Consider the following 17032-nt stretch of genomic DNA (forward strand, 5'->3'; position numbering starts at 1 on the left):
CTTTAAAAAAAAAGGTTGAAGATATTTGAATTGTAATCATATCATTTTCTTTATAAATACAGTTGTAAATAAAATCAAAAATGTTTTATTGTTGTTCAATAAGTAGGTCTAATCTAAAAATAGAGTGCATCACACATATTAATGCACTCAAATTTAGTTTATTTAATAATTTACCAAACATTGTGTTATTCAACTTTTCAATTATCCAAAGTATATTTCCTTCACATTACCTTGGATATTTTTTTATGTAAACATATATCAGATATGATTAAAGATTAAGACAAAATAGTTTTACATTAATATTTTAGTTTTTGGTAATGTATAGTTACTAAGTACAGTAGTTATGATGTCAGGAATTTATTTAATTTTTGCTAATTGTTTCTGTTTTGCTAAGTTTAATTTTCCTCCTCCAAATTCATCTAGATCAATAAACTTTTAAATTAACATAGTGTCTGTCCCAGTAAAATCAAATATTGATCATGAAGGACCAGTTTATTTAATATGAATTTATACAAATGATGCATTTTATAAAGATTTCAACTGTGTATCAATTGAAATAATAACACAAATCCTTAAAAATAAGTAAAATATGCACATTAATTAATATATATAATGTGCATACTTTAATTATTTTTATACAATATGCTTTACTATTTAAAACTTAAAACTATACTTTGCTATAGTTGGACTTTGATAAATGCTCCATATAAGATGCAGATATCAAATTAGTTGATTGAATTGAATATGCTACTTATTTTATGCTGTTTTCATTCCAGAAAATGCAATCTTGTCAATCCTTTGATTCTTTCAATCTTCTTTTTCATATTATAATATGCTAGAAAACAAGCAGACTTTATGTAAACAAGCATAGTAGAGAATCTAGACAGAAAAAATCTATTATCAGTAATTTCACATAACCAACAAAATGATATTTAGAGTTTGGGTAGGAATTAGAATTCTTAATAAATATAGGGTCTTCCAAAAAGAATTTTACCATTTTAAATTATTGTAATTATGTTAATTATTCCCTGAGAATGTTGTAATGTACATTAAAACATGGAATTGTCCAAGTTTCATATTTGTCCATTATAATTTCTTAATGTATGCACCTCATGTTGCACAGCACTAGGGTTTAGGAAGTCTCGACATTCTCAAAGTCCCGGGACACGAGACAACCCACGATCAAAATCCCGGGAGGTCCCGGGACTTCGAGACTTCTCAGAAAAAAATTAGAATCGAGTTCATTTTTGGCGAGATGTATCAATAAAAAAGCAACATTTATTTAACATAAAATCAAATTCTATTATTTATAACGTTAATTAAAGTCTAAACAGTTCGTATGTTTAATTCTTATAATCATAGATTCATTTTTTGGCAGTAAAATCTTAAAATTATAAAATCAACTTAGTAATCATACTAATCATTAATAATCATCGCCTAGTCTAAATAATATAATGAACTAGCAATAAGACATTTAAAAACATCAGAGTACAGTATTTACAGCTTTGTAATAATGCCTCCGGACAAGGAGAACACTCTCTCGTTTTCAACAGGTGTCGGTTTTATTGTGTTTAAAGCTTTATAAAGTAGTTCCAAACTTTCAGTACGTTTTCCGGTTGCTTCAAATAACTGGAACTCATTTTTTAATGCTGCTCTTGATCTTTTTGCAGAAATTTTGGGTAAATTTTCTTCAATTTTTTTGATTGCCTGTTCCATTTGACTTTGAAACGACTCATTGGGTTCGTTGTGTACTGTAGAGTTACTGGTAATGGGTTCGGCGTCTATTATTTCCAAATCTGGAGTTTGGATACGAGGGATATTTTCAAAAAGTCTGTAATACAGATCTTCCGCAAAAGCAATAAGTGCAGTTTTATTCAAATTCGAAGTAAAATATCCATATTTTGCAACTGTGAACTGTGGTGGCCAGTGTGCAAATATTTTAACAAACATTTAACAGAGTAAGATTAAAAGTCACACGGCCTTTAAATTACCCCCACCTGTGTTGTTTATTTGTAAACGAGAGGGAGAACAAAGGAAGCGTCGCTGGGCTAACCTTTTGAAAATAAAATTATTACAATATAATTTTGATAAGCGTGTCTCGAGTCTTGACCCGAATGTCCCGGGACCCGAGACAATTAAATTTAGAAAAAGTCCCGGGACTTCGAGACACGAGACATCCCGGGACCCAAACCCTACACAGCACACAATTGATACTCAAATTTTTCCTACACTCACTACAGCATATCCATTGTCACTACAGCAGCTATAATTCTACAGCTCCTGCAGCTCTGCAGCAGTATTCTGCATCTTCTGCAGATTACTCATGTAGCAAAAGGATGAGTTAGAATGGGATACTTATTCTGACTTTGTGAACCACAGAACACAAAACACTTTTCTGTTGTGTAGTTGTTGTTTTTGTTTACGGCACTTCCTAGAGGTAGTAAACGGGATGATGTGAGAGTGCAAATGGGAAATGAAATTCGAACACTTACTCTATCGGTTGGTGTATATTGCATACTTCTCAGATAATAATTAACATAATTACAGTAATTTAAAATGATAGCATTAATTTTTGAAAATCCTGTATAATCTGGTCTTGTTTTAGATGAAGTTGTGAGTCAGCAAGTACTGTCTAAAATGAAATTTTGCATAAATTTGTGTTTATCTCAAGTAGTTCCAGATGATTCACTTAAAGAAGACATTGTTTCAGGAAGTTTCCTATGTATCAGCTGATATTTGGCTGAATATTCAGTATTCAGCAGTAGTAAGCCAAAAATATTTGGTATTTGGCAACAGAAACAACCAAAAACCCCTATTTGGTCTATCCCTAATTGAAAATAAAATTAGTAATGTTTAACATTGTTGTCAATTAATTTAAATTAAAATTGCTTTTATTGTTGATAGTTTTATTTTTGATGGATATATTTAAATGTATAAAATAAATACTCTGATTTTATAAATAGTAGTAAATTTTATTAATAATTAAAAATTTTAATTATAAATCATACTGACAAATAAAATTTTAAACAAATTTTTCTGTTTTGTTTTTATTTTTATAATAAATAAGAAATTATCCGAATTAAATAATTTAATAACTATGTAATAACTACTAAATTTTATCAAATTAAACATTTAGCATTCAGAGTAAACAGATTTATGATGCCATTTATAGAAATTAATTGGCTGCAGAAAAGAGTGATAATATACTTCAACATAAAAAGTAAAATCAGAGTTTTAAGTCAAAATATTTGTTAAGCATTAATATATGAGTTGATGATGATTAATTATAAATTCAGAATTGTTATTTATTAAATTGCTGATTTTTATCGATCAGATTTTGCCGTGTAATTTGTTTAACTTGCATTAAAATATTAATGTATTGCAGTAATTTTATTGAATTATCTTTTTAAAATTAATTATAATTAATATTTCCATTTACAGAACCTAATAATTAAAATATGTAAATGTAGAAATACTTAAGGAAACTTTCAAACCAGTTGAATTATCTTTTTAAGTGCTGTTAATGTTTTATGGTTGTTATGATTATACTTCTTGTTCTTTCTGTTTTTTTTATCTATTTAACATATAATAATGTCTTATTTTCATCTTTTACCTTGTTATAACTGACTCTATACTGTTTACTTAGGATGTAATTCACACTTGTGGTTGGCTGCTGCACTAATGGTCATTTGTTTGCTCTTATGTCTTCAATGGTAATATATGCAGTAACAGTAACAGTAGGATTACAACACAGTTTGGCACGGATGGTCACTGTGCCAGAAAACAGCAACAACAAAATATTTAAATGTAAAAATAAAATTAAAGCATTCTAGTTCTAGGTGTCAGCAATTCTTTTTGACTTTGTTTTTCCATTTAGTAGTTGTATTAAAGCTGATTTATTAAATTTTTCTCTACTTTACAAAAGATAAGAATTATGAATAAATATTACAGTATTATCATATTTATGATAACAGATGAATCATTATTATAAATATTACAAATATTACTCATTGAAGTTTATAATAGCAGTTATTGCAATCTGTAAAGTATAATATAAAATTTCTAGTTTACAAATAATAATAATAATATTACATTTAAAAAAAAATACTTTTCACGTTATTTTAAACAAGAAAAATTGCAAAATTATACATTTAAAAATATAAATTATACAAGTTTAAATGATTAAAAATAGTATTTAATGTATTTAAGTTGTTAGAGTGGCAAAAAATATTGTTTGTTCTATCTCCAGATTCTTTGAGATAAAAATTCACTTGACCTAAATCTAATTATTTAATAATGAAAAATTTCTGATAAAATTTTGTACAACAAACTGATTAAACTTTCTTCTAAATTAATTTTTGATTCTTCTTTATTCTGATAGTAAGAAAATTTAAATTAAAAATTAAGTAATGAATAATTTGATTTATTTTTATTTATAGTTTTTTATAATTTGAGTTTAATTTTGCATTTTTTTTCTTTTTAAAGCATCAAGAATTCGAATGGCTTCTTCAAAATGAAGTAAATGCTATTTTGCAAAAGCTACATAATATTATTTTGGTAAGTAAATATTTAAATCATCAAAATAAATATTAAGTAAATTAATTAAATAAAAAATGAAAACTATTTTTGGACATTCTTATAACAAACATTCCATTACAAAACATTTACTTTAAATATTATTATTAACCTTTTCATAGAAAGAGCGACAAGAAATATAACACTTGAAGTTGATTTTCTTTCATTGTATTAAACTAATTGACATGATAACAGATGATAGAGTGACACCAATTGAAAATAAATATTTTATATATACTGGTATATACTGATAATAGATATACAGTACAGTACAGTACAATTATGCATAGGAGCATGTAAGCTTTTAATATGGTAATTTATGAGTTTGCAACTATTTCAAACATCAAAATAGTCTTGTATACAATATAAAATTTACAGTAATAAATAAAATTAAAAAATTGCATAAATTTGCTTAAAATTGTCTACAAAACATTTGTGAGGATCGAACCGAATAAAGTAAAATTAAATAAAAGAGCTCCAATTAAATTAAATATTTTTATTAAAGTTAAACAAAGAAAAACTTCATTTTTCGAAATTTTACGAAAAAGGATATATACATTTCCTTCCCACGGAGCCGTTTCCTATCTCTCGGGAAACCGAAAAATGATTCACGAGGAACTTATCCTAAAAATCGGCGATTGGTGAAACCCAGTAACGTGACGAAAGGGATAAAAGAGGGGTGATGACGAGAAAAGGAGGTCCGTCGTCNAAGGTAGTAAGAAAGTATATATTTTTTTATTTTGGGGGGTCTCCAGAACCAATTAATCAAATTCCCATAGAAACCTATGGTAAATCGATAATCGGTTAACGAACAATTCGGATAGCGAACAAAGTCTTGGAACGGATTATGTTCGTTAACCGATCACCCACTGTATATATATTTCTTGTTTTTTATTCATTATCAAATTTTTTATATTATATAGGAATGCAGTAGACGATTTTGTCTTTCTATAACAAAAGATGACACTCTTGTTAAAAGTGAAAAGTTTGAAATGACAAATGGAAGGTAATTTAATTTGCAAACATTTTATATAATTTTTGCTTAATGTATTTAAGTTTTTAAACAATTAAGCTATTATTTATAAATTAAAAAGTTAAATTATGTTGAAAATAATTTTAAAAGTTGTTAAATGAATTATAAAAAAATATGAAATCCAAAATAAGCAAACAAAAATTGCAATGATATTCTATTAATATTGGAAATTTCTTCTAATTTAATCTTGATTTTATACTAAATTATTTGACTTTAAGTAATGGAAATTTTTGTATGTAGACATACAATTCCTTATATTTAAGGAATTGTATGTCTACAATTCCTTAAATATAAAGACCTTATATTTAAAGACCTTTCATTATCTACACTCTCATATTCCTTATATTTAAAGACCTTTCATTATCTACACTCTCATATTAACTGTCTTAAACTAGTAATAAATGTAAGAATAATGTTTAAACTTATCCAGATAATTAGATCAATACTACATTTGACTTGATAATTTTCTGAAATTTCTAACATCTAGGCTACAATAATATGATTATTCTATCTTCTAATGGCAGTGATTACAGAAATGTCAAATATATGACGTTTCACAGGGATTTGTGATATGACATGATCATGATAATAGTTTAAATTCTGACTCAGTTTTAAATGGTTATGCATTTGACTTGCTATCAGAGAGATACAGATTATCTGTGAGATATGAGGATGGAATGGAGATAAATATATTATTTCTCTCTTTTGAATCTAAGAATTTGGTTTTACACTGGAATTTAAACTTTAAACGATAACTGTACTCTCTGTATCCACCAAAACTTCAATAATGCATATGACAAACAAAATATTTGATTTATAAAACACTAAATTAAATTTAAGAATTGATCTTAAATCATACAAAGTGTTTAAGATAGAGTGCATTACTCACAGTGTTCTCAGCAAAGGGACTAAAATACATCAGATCACTGCATTATTGTTGCCTTGTTTTGATTACTTTGATGGTAATTGCATGGAAGAAAGAATTTCACAACAAAATTCAATTGTATTATTCTTCCTTCAAATTGCTGCTATAAATATTATGAATTTAATGAATATGTTGTAATCAGATCTTTACTAGAATTTAAACAAAAAGATTAAAATATTATCAATTTTCTCATTAAAATTTCATTTTTTTTAGTGTTATTAATGAATATTTTTAATAGTAAAATGTGTGTGTGTGTTTTTTTTAATATATTCTGTGAATGGGAAAGGTCAATATTCAATTTTCCAAGAGATGAAGGAATAATTATATATAAACAAACAAGTTCATATAAACAGTGCACTCTCCCAAATGGTTTCCAAGATAGAAGCATTTGAATATTTATTTTTCACGTGACAAATTTATAATAATAGTTTATAATAATTTTTAAAAATTTCATTGTCAGTTTCAATGCATTTTATCCATTTTCATGAGAACATGTCATGCTGCATGTCAATATATTTGCACATTCTTTTACATGGCAAACAGTATCCATTATTAATCTGGAGGTTTTGATGGCCAGTTAGTGGCAACACCATGACCAGATGTAGTGATTAGGGAAAATGTGATTGAGATGAGGCTTCACACACCTAATAAAATGAGGGAGGGCTTGGTCATGTGGAAAATGCATAGTTTGTCTTGTGGCCGAAGGAACATCCTCTAGTTGTGCTCCTAATGTAATTTGCAAAAGTTGAAGGTAATTGTGTTCTATTAGTCAATGTTCTAAAATAACTGGACCTGTCAACATGTCATTGATTATCCCACACCACACATTGACAGCACAATTTCAACTCTATCTCAAATCATTCAGGATAGTGCACATGTTTATGTGAGCATTTTTGTTCAAAATATCCATTCTTTCATTTCCCTGGAATATTGATATTTCCTCCTGAGAAACCCTGTATATATTCTGTGTGTGTAATTAATTTAATAACTAATTTAGTTCTGTAAATTCGTCCTATGGAGAATTATTGTTTAATAAAAATTGAAGACAAAACTGCCAAAAAGGATCACCATTTATTCTTTGTGTTCCAAGACTATACAGTTTTTCAGTGACTGACCTTTCTTTGTAGGCTGCTTGTCGCCAGAAATTACAAAAAGTCCTTTTTAAAAAAAAACACAAAACACATCCAATTAAAATTATAAGTAATTTCTGAAAAAGGAACTGGTGACATACAGTTGGCCTGCTTGCATCCATCTATACCTTCTTTGGGGGTTTTTAACTGCTTTTTATCTACTGGAAACTGGCGCTGAAAAATATAGATTTTTAAAAAAGTTGCCCCTAGTGACGATACATGTAGAATTTTCTTCTGTAAATTTGTCTGATGGAGAATTATTGGAGATGGAAAACTAATTTAGTTATTGAATAAATTTATATTGTATAACCAAATATCAAACTCAGCCTTTTTAAACACTTAATGAACCATCAAACATCTTCTATTGATGAGAAATGTTTATTAAATGAAACACTAATGTTTTCAACCTAATAGAATAGGCCATCTTCAGGTGTAACTGAATTCATTTAATAAACATTTCTCAGTAATAGATGTTTGATGGTTTATTAAGTGTTTATGTTGTATGTTAAATTAAAAAAGTTACAAAATATACATATTTGTATTGATTTTAAAATGCTGATTGATTTATTTATCAGTAATTCCTCTGTGGGAGATGTGAAAGCAACGCTTACTCTTTATGGTGATAATATAACTCATGCTGTAAGTATATTGTTTCAGTTTAGAAATAATCTAAAAGTTTGAAATTTATGCTAAATATTTATGTTTAATTATTGTAAGATAAATATATTTTTGTGTAGAATGATTAAAATTAATCATGGACATGGTAATATTTAACAAAAAAAATCTTTGCAATAGTCTTCCTTAGAAAAATAAAAAGTAGATGTTATAGACTTAAATTATTTCAAAAGTTGCAATTTGTTCTAGCTCAGCAATGGCAAACTTTTTTCCAAAGTGGATCAAAACTGAATTTGAAATTTAATAACTCCAAATCATGGATCAAATATTTAATTTGAATAATTAAAAATAAATAAATTAGAATTTGTAAGCACTTTTCGTTAAATTTTTAATCTATCTAAAAAGAAATAATAGTAATAACATTATAAGAGAATGAAAAAAATAATGTGATTATAACAGGAACAAGTATTTTGTTTAATGGAAAAATCTACTGCTATTTATTTGATGATAATTTTTTAATCTGAAGTCATAATTTCTTGCTTATAAAACCTTTCATAATAGCTTTAGGTCCCCACTTTTACACTACAAATGCAAAGTTTTGAAATCTGTCAAATATTTTTTTTATAATTTATAAAAATCAAATACTTTCTAAACATTCAATGGGGATACCTTGAAATTGTATGGGTTATGGGTTCACCATCACTGTTCTAGATTAATCATTGAACATCTTTTAACCATTATACTCAGCAAAGATTCCCATAGGATTTTGTCTCTGATAGAGCAAAACATAATTAGCCAACGAATTGATTCACCAAAATTTTCCTCCTCAAATAGTTAAGTTTCTACTTAAACTACTGTATTTTTATGAGAGTGAATAATAAGCATTTTCTAAAATAAGCAAAAAATTTTAACTACCCAAAAAAAATCAAGTGTTTCACATAGTATAGCTTTTATATATGGCTTAAAGGGGAACTAGCTGGGTCATGTCTTTGCACATGGACTGTACTTACAGTAGTTTTGTTTTACGTGCGATATAAATAAATTGAGGTTTTTTGCCGATAGTGAGTGATTAGGTTAACTCTTGCATTCAAAGAGGTAATTCTTACCATTAATGTACTGTATATGCTTACTATTTTTATTATGAAATTCAATGTGGAGAGAAAGTAATGATATAAAAAATAGAAGCAATTTCTACAACTTGCTTTAAAAAAATTTTTTTAATGAATAAAACAGAAAGTTAATACAGTATATGAACATGAAGAAAGTAGAATGAGTTGTCTAAAAGAAAAGTAAAACTTTGGCACATTGCATGAGAACATTTGTAACATAATTCAAAATCAACAATTTCAGAGTTCTGTACAATATATTATGAGATTTCATGATCATTTACAGTAAAATGTGTTGTGTCATTATTCCACCACAAAATCTTCAAAACTTACTCAGATTTTTATGCTTTAATGACTTAACTAAAATTTAAAAAATTATGTATTAACTTGAAAGATAAGAAAAATTAACATGTTGTTAATTTTTCTTATCTTTCAAGATAAGAAAAATTAACAAAGAATAAGAAAAATGATTATTCTTTGATAAGAAAAATTAACATGTGTTCTAGATACAAACAAACAAAAATCAATTAGATAATGTGTTGTCGTATGTGTTGTCATCTATTTCATTTAAGATCTCAGGATGGATTAATGATTAACAAATGAAATTTGGCATGGTAACTTGATGCTATTAAATTTTGGTGGTTAAAGGTTGACTGAGTGAACAGATAAAGAAGTGTCATGTCATATCTTGAGAGAGGTCAGACTTAATGAAGATGTCATTTGTTATTAACATTTACAATTTTTTATGAAACTCATCATTATCCTGAAAATTAAGCTTTTTTTTTCTGTTTTATAATAATTAAAAATACAAGTTTTTAAAATAAAATATCCTAACAGATGATGCCATACAAAATTTTATTTATTATAATTAAAAATATACTATAAAAGTTATTCTATAACAACCAGGCAAGTTACATAACTTGTTGCTGGATTTTTTATTGATAGAAAGTATATTTCTGTGGCAGCTATGTTTAAATTCAGTCTTTTAATTGTCATTTTAGTTTTTGGTCACTATATAATAATGGGATACAGTCACCATCAGTTGTCTAAGGTTATCAGATTAACATGTCCCCAAACATAGAAGTTAAACTAGACTTAACCTTATCCAAAACTCTGAATATATTATCAATAGCTTCAGATAAATAGACTCTCCATGCTGTTAGCATCTATGACTGATAATGTACAGTCATGTTTTAAACATTATTCACTTGTAGTTTAAATTACTGTAATTTTTAACTTCAGTTGTATTCACCATAAATCACTATTAATTAATAGAATATTATATTTTTTAATTGTTTTAACATGTCATTTTTAATGTCAGAGCTAATAAAATCAGATTTTCCACTGATTACAGTTTAATCTTATTTACTTACACCACTTAATGTTATCGGATGGTGTTCTAGGTACAAACAAACAAAAATCAATTAGATAATGTGTTGTTATGTTGTTGCATGTGTTGTCATCTATTTCATTTAAGATCTCAGGATGGATTAATGATTAACAAATGAAATGTCATCAGTATAGGTAAGTCCAAAAGTTATTACAGCAAACAGATTCTACTATATTTCAACTGTAGTCCTCTTTAGTCCTAAATTCAATTTGCTTCATCCTGTAAGAGGAAATAGTGTTTTATGTTTTTGTCATAATGTAAGCTTCAAAACAGTTTTCTCTCATTCTCTGCTTTGTGAATGGAAAGATATTTTTCTATAATAGAGATTGAATAATGTCTATTATAGAAAAATTAATTTCATTTATTTAAGCAATTAATTTCATTTATTAAAGCGATTTGTTCAGATTTTTGATTTGTATTAAAATCTGTTACTGTAAAACTGAATTTCTTTTCTTTTTCTTTCATTAGAGAGAAAAACTGAAGTAAATGAATGTAATTATTAAAATTTGTTGATGTAAATGTGAAAGATAATTTAGGATAGATAAATTTCCAAAAAAAGAAGAAAAACTTGAAGATATGTACTAAACTTCAAGTTTTAGTTTAGTTAAATTCTATTTCCAGAGGCTTTCCAAGTTGTAAATAGAAGAAATAAACAATGGAAATACAGTAGAGCGTCGTTTATCCGAAAGCTGGTTATCCGAAACGTCCATTATCCGAAAGCATTCCAGTCGGCAAATTTAAATTTTCGCTAGTGCTGTGGCGCTGCAATCTTCGGCTATTTCTCGGGCTACTCAAATATTTTACGTTTTTGATACTAAATTAACANTGTATTTATGTTAGTTATGTTATCGTCTCAATAAATGTTGTTTTGTTGTTAAAAGTCGTCTTTATTTCGAGTATCGCTCACACTTTACCGACGACCCCTCTCACCTCCTCCACTCGACCTGACAAAAGAATCCCGACTTTACGGGATAGAGAAAACATTATCCAAGCCATCCACTGACCAGTGGGCAGTTCTCACCTAACTGTTGCCTATCAGAACGAGGTACGACTTCGTCCTACCTCAGGCTACCCACACATTCAAACATTTTAAGCAAGGAAAAACAGACAAAATTTAAGCCTTAAAACCACTAAGATCAGGTGACAGCCATCAAACGTATGAGTCTACTCAGGTTGTAAAGTACTAAGTTATTTTTATGCCTTTTACAACGATTAGCGACACGACTTTGTGCCGGAAACCTAACGGGTACGTTACGTGGATTTGCATTAATGTGCCCAGCCTGGACTTTAAGTGTGCACCAAAAGAAATAATGACAAAGTTAGTCAAAACCAATCAAATATTTAATAATTCTAATAATGACTATGTACAGAAATTAGTAACAATCAAACAACAAATTTATTCAAAGAAAATCAATAAGAATCAACCCGACAAAACTCAAATCAATCTATTTGCTAACTTAAATCTATTCCCCTTTGGAACTCGACAAAAAATTCAAAGACTTAACTTATGTACAACAATTCTTAAGAACTAAGGGCCTAATCGTTACCTCAATATACTAGGAACCTTTTTCCTCAACTCTCAAGACTTTCTAATCTTCGATCCACAAATCGAATAACTTCAAATTGCCTTGGAACCACTTTATCGCTATCGGACACCTCTTGTCGTTTGCTGCTACAAAGCTCACCACGCTCGTTGCTAACAGCTCACCTCGGTCAAGTTCAAGTTCTTTTTGAACTTGTTGAGTTTAGTGTTTTGCTGGTGTCAGCGGGAGATACACATGAGCAAAGGTGGCTGGGGTACATCACACCCGATCTCATAGTTGGTGTTATATTTTTGAGTTGACAGTAAGTTTATGAGTTATAGTTATTTATAGTATTCTTAGATTTATTTCTAGATTTCTCAAATGATAGTCTTCGCATTAGACAACAAAACATGCATCATCCAAGGGAAACTCGAAAAGTGATTACTGATTACTGATCATCTGGGAGAACCTTCATTACCTGTTTCCAAAAAAGTGGGTGGTAAATATGTCAGGTGTGGTGACTGTACTAAAAAAACAGATAGGAAAACAAAACATTGCTGTTCAAAGTGTGAGAAGCCAATAAGTATGAAGCATGCAATTTTTGTGTGTGGAGATTGTGCTGATTTGTAGGTGTAATGTTGGTGCTGTGCAAATTGATCTCATAAGACCTTTTAGTTTTTTTTATATTTTTATAATTGAAAGATACTATAGTTATGTTGATTAACCAAAGAAGTTGTAATTTTGTTAGAATTTTATACGAAAAAATGTTAAACTACCAAAACTTGTAGTTTTTCAAAGAAAATATAGACACTTTGTTATTTCAATTAAAAAAAATGCTTTTCAATCTTAAACATGACATTTTATTTACTCATCCTGTTGAATGGATACTATTATTATTATCCCAAGTAAAAAAATACTTAATACACAATTATAGTATAAAAAATTCTGCATCAAAGTTTCAGGTATCTCCTACCCACCTCATAGCTGGTGTAACAATTTCTCACCTCATTCATGCCAGGTTAAATATTTGATTGGTTTTGACTAACTTTGTCATTATTTCTTTCGGTGTACACTTAAAGTCCAGGCCGGGCACATTAACGCAAATCCACGTAAAGTACTCATTAGGTAACGGCTATTTCCAGCACAAAGTCGTGTCGCTAATCGTTGTAAAAGGCGTACATCTTCACTTGAGGTTCGGACTTTATACTATGAGGTGACATCACAATTCTCATTGAGATCACTCCCCTCATTTACATACTTATCGCTAACAATAAACTTTTCCTTTCTGCCTGGCAGCCTATTTCCTGACAATTCTCGCTAACCTTTTACATTATTCTTTTTTACAATTTTTCAAGATGTTTTATTCTTTAAGGTTTAGCAAGTTCCTAAGTTGTGCTTGTGGGGTCTCTCCCCCTCTTTCTCGGTTCGGACTTATTTTTTTCACTCGGGAGCGCAAGTGTGCGCGAGTTTTTCTACAGCACTTTTTTTTTTATCGTTGGGGAGTTGGTTCTTTCTTCTATTTTTAAGTTTCTAAGGTGAGTGGTGAGGAAACCTTCATCCTAACAAAACAAGCCCCAAACAAAAATAGAATAAAAAGCAAAATAAAAAATAATTAAAAATAATTCTCGAACTTAGTTCCTTACAAGGTCATTGAAAGAAACAAACCAGTGTTGTAAAATCAGTTATTCAGAAGCAATTTGAGATAGGACTCCAATTTTGATTATAAAAAATCTTAAATTTATTTTAATGTTTATATACAGTACTGTGTAATATTGTTTTTGTGTGTATAATTTTTTTTTAATATTACTATCAGTAAGTATAGGAAATAAAGAAAAAAATTGGTAAACGTACAGCTACAATAACCATTAGAATTGAATATAAGTCTAAAAAGTAGCTTGATGATTCATTCATATTGTGATGATGATATCATTTTCCATTTTAATAAAGTTACCATTATTTATATATATATATATATATATATATATATATAACTTATAAAACTTACATGTGTGTACGTGTGTGTGTNTTACTTACGAAAAATCCTGAAGAAGAGAGAAAAGCAATCGACATTAGACAGATTCTTTAACCCTTTCAAACAGAAAAAAAACACGACTAATAAAAACGCAAGACTATGTATGTATGTATTTTTATTATCATCAATACATATAAATAAAGGTAGTAAGAAAGTATATATTTTTTTATTTTGGGGGGTCTCCAGAACCAATTAATCAAATTCCCATAGAAACCTATGGTAAATCGATAATCGGTTAACGAACAATTCGGATAGCGAACAAAGTCTTGGAACGGATTATGTTCGTTAACCGATCACCCACTGTATATATATTTCTTGTTTTTTATTCATTATCAAATTTTTTATATTATATAGGAATGCAGTAGACGATTTTGTCTTTCTATAACAAAAGATGACACTCTTGTTAAAAGTGAAAAGTTTGAAATGACAAATGGAAGGTAATTTAATTTGCAAACATTTTATATAATTTTTGCTTAATGTATTTAAGTTTTTAAACAATTAAGCTATTATTTATAAATTAAAAAGTTAAATTATGTTGAAAATAATTTTAAAAGTTGTTAAATGAATTATAAAAAAATATGAAATCCAAAATAAGCAAACAAAAATTGCAATGATATTCTATTAATATTGGAAATTTCTTCTAATTTAATCTTGATTTTATACTAAATTATTTGACTTTAAGTAATGGAAATTTTTGTATGTAGACATACAATTCCTTATATTTAAGGAATTGTATGTCTACAATTCCTTAAATATAAAGACCTTATATTTAAAGACCTTTCATTATCTACACTCTCATATTCCTTATATTTAAAGACCTTTCATTATCTACACTCTCATATTAACTGTCTTAAACTAGTAATAAATGTAAGAATAATGTTTAAACTTATCCAGATAATTAGATCAATACTACATTTGACTTGATAATTTTCTGAAATTTCTAACATCTAGGCTACAATAATATGATTATTCTATCTTCTAATGGCAGTGATTACAGAAATGTCAAATATATGACGTTTCACAGGGATTTGTGATATGACATGATCATGATAATAGTTTAAATTCTGACTCAGTTTTAAATGGTTATGCATTTGACTTGCTATCAGAGAGATACAGATTATCTGTGAGATATGAGGATGGAATGGAGATAAATATATTATTTCTCTCTTTTGAATCTAAGAATTTGGTTTTACACTGGAATTTAAACTTTAAACGATAACTGTACTCTCTGTATCCACCAAAACTTCAATAATGCATATGACAAACAAAATATTTGATTTATAAAACACTAAATTAAATTTAAGAATTGATCTTAAATCATACAAAGTGTTTAAGATAGAGTGCATTACTCACAGTGTTCTCAGCAAAGGGACTAAAATACATCAGATCACTGCATTATTGTTGCCTTGTTTTGATTACTTTGATGGTAATTGCATGGAAGAAAGAATTTCATAGCAACTGTTTTCTTTAACATTAAATTTCCAGAGTAACTGTGTTTTTTATAATTTCTATAATTTCTGCCTTTCTGAAGATGAGATTTTCTTGCTTGAAAGTACTTGACCACTAGTTTCATAAGAATATTAAACTCTATTTAAGCAATTTTTGAATTTAATTTAGTGTAAAATTCTTATAATTAAGAGTAGTTTTCATATATCTAAGAGGAAGTAATTAATGTTGGCTTAACACCCATAGGCATTTTTGACATCCTTTTTGACATCTGCTTCTTGATAAATGTTGTCCAGATAATTAAGAATTTACTGTGTTTAGTGTTTAATATTCAGAATGTTTTAAGGCTTTTTCCTTTCTTTTCTGAAAGAATTTATGCTCTGAAGATGAGTTAGCAAGGTTAGAAAGCATTTGAGTGTAAAGATTTTATTCCAAGGAAGCCAAATTTTAAATTTTGAGGGTTGATTGTATTTCAGAAATCACCAAATTCCATGACTCTAATTTATTATTGTATTTCAGTTCAAAATTTAATTTAATAATAATTCTCAAAATTGTAATCTGTTTTTATTTTTATTGTTAAAATATATGATAAAGATTTCTCCATAATAATTGTAAGTCAGAATTTATATGTAACCTGTTTGTAAGTTTAAATATTGTAGATGTAATATTACCTTTTTTGAAAATTTTTTATTAAAAATTTTATTAAATAATTATTTTCTATCTTTTTGTAATTCGAGATAAATACTGTTATTAATGTTAACCATCAAATGTGTTAATTTATGTTCCCCCTTGTAACGGGAATATCCCATATTACGAAAATAAAAATTATTATTATTATTATTAAATAATTATTTTCTGATACAGTGGGTGATCAGTTAACGAACAGATCGCATAACGAACAAATCGGATAACGAACACTTTCGCGAAAGATTTTTATGTTCGGACAACGAACACATGATCGGATAACGAACACCCCACAGAACAAACACAAGAAGAAGCGACGTAAATTAATGAATACCGATTGGTCTTCCCTTGTCTTCGGGCAACAATTCGAAACTTTTCGGAGTGTGGGAGACGTCGACATCGACGCTCAAGCTAATATATACCGATCGGATATTATTCCTCCGAACTTTGAAACTTTTCCTTGTAATTTCAGCCTTTTATTTTTTTGACAAAACAATTATTTTATGTATTCGTGAGACTGTCGGGTAGGCACTCGTTAAGTTTTGCGTCTGTTTTTCTTTTCGAAAGGTGAGA

At 28.1% G+C, this 17032-nt stretch overlaps 1 protein-coding gene across 1 annotated transcript in view; it reads left to right on the forward strand.

Moving 5' to 3' along the window:
- Positions 1-17032, forward strand: part of LOC111641247 (protein rogdi-like) — a 56302-nt gene that overhangs the window by 6339 nt on the left and 32931 nt on the right. The window contains exons 2-4 of the mRNA XM_023387386.1: positions 4486-4557; positions 5499-5581; positions 8239-8302. Coding sequence (XP_023243154.1) covers positions 4486-4557; positions 5499-5581; positions 8239-8302 — 219 coding nt within the window. The remainder of the gene's footprint in view (positions 1-4485; positions 4558-5498; positions 5582-8238; positions 8303-17032) is intronic.

Source organism: Centruroides sculpturatus, unplaced genomic scaffold, assembly GCF_000671375.1.
Source record: "Centruroides sculpturatus isolate CEXI.00-Female unplaced genomic scaffold, Cexi_2.0 scaffold1475, whole genome shotgun sequence".
Classification (NCBI taxonomy): domain Eukaryota; kingdom Metazoa; phylum Arthropoda; class Arachnida; order Scorpiones; family Buthidae; genus Centruroides; species Centruroides sculpturatus.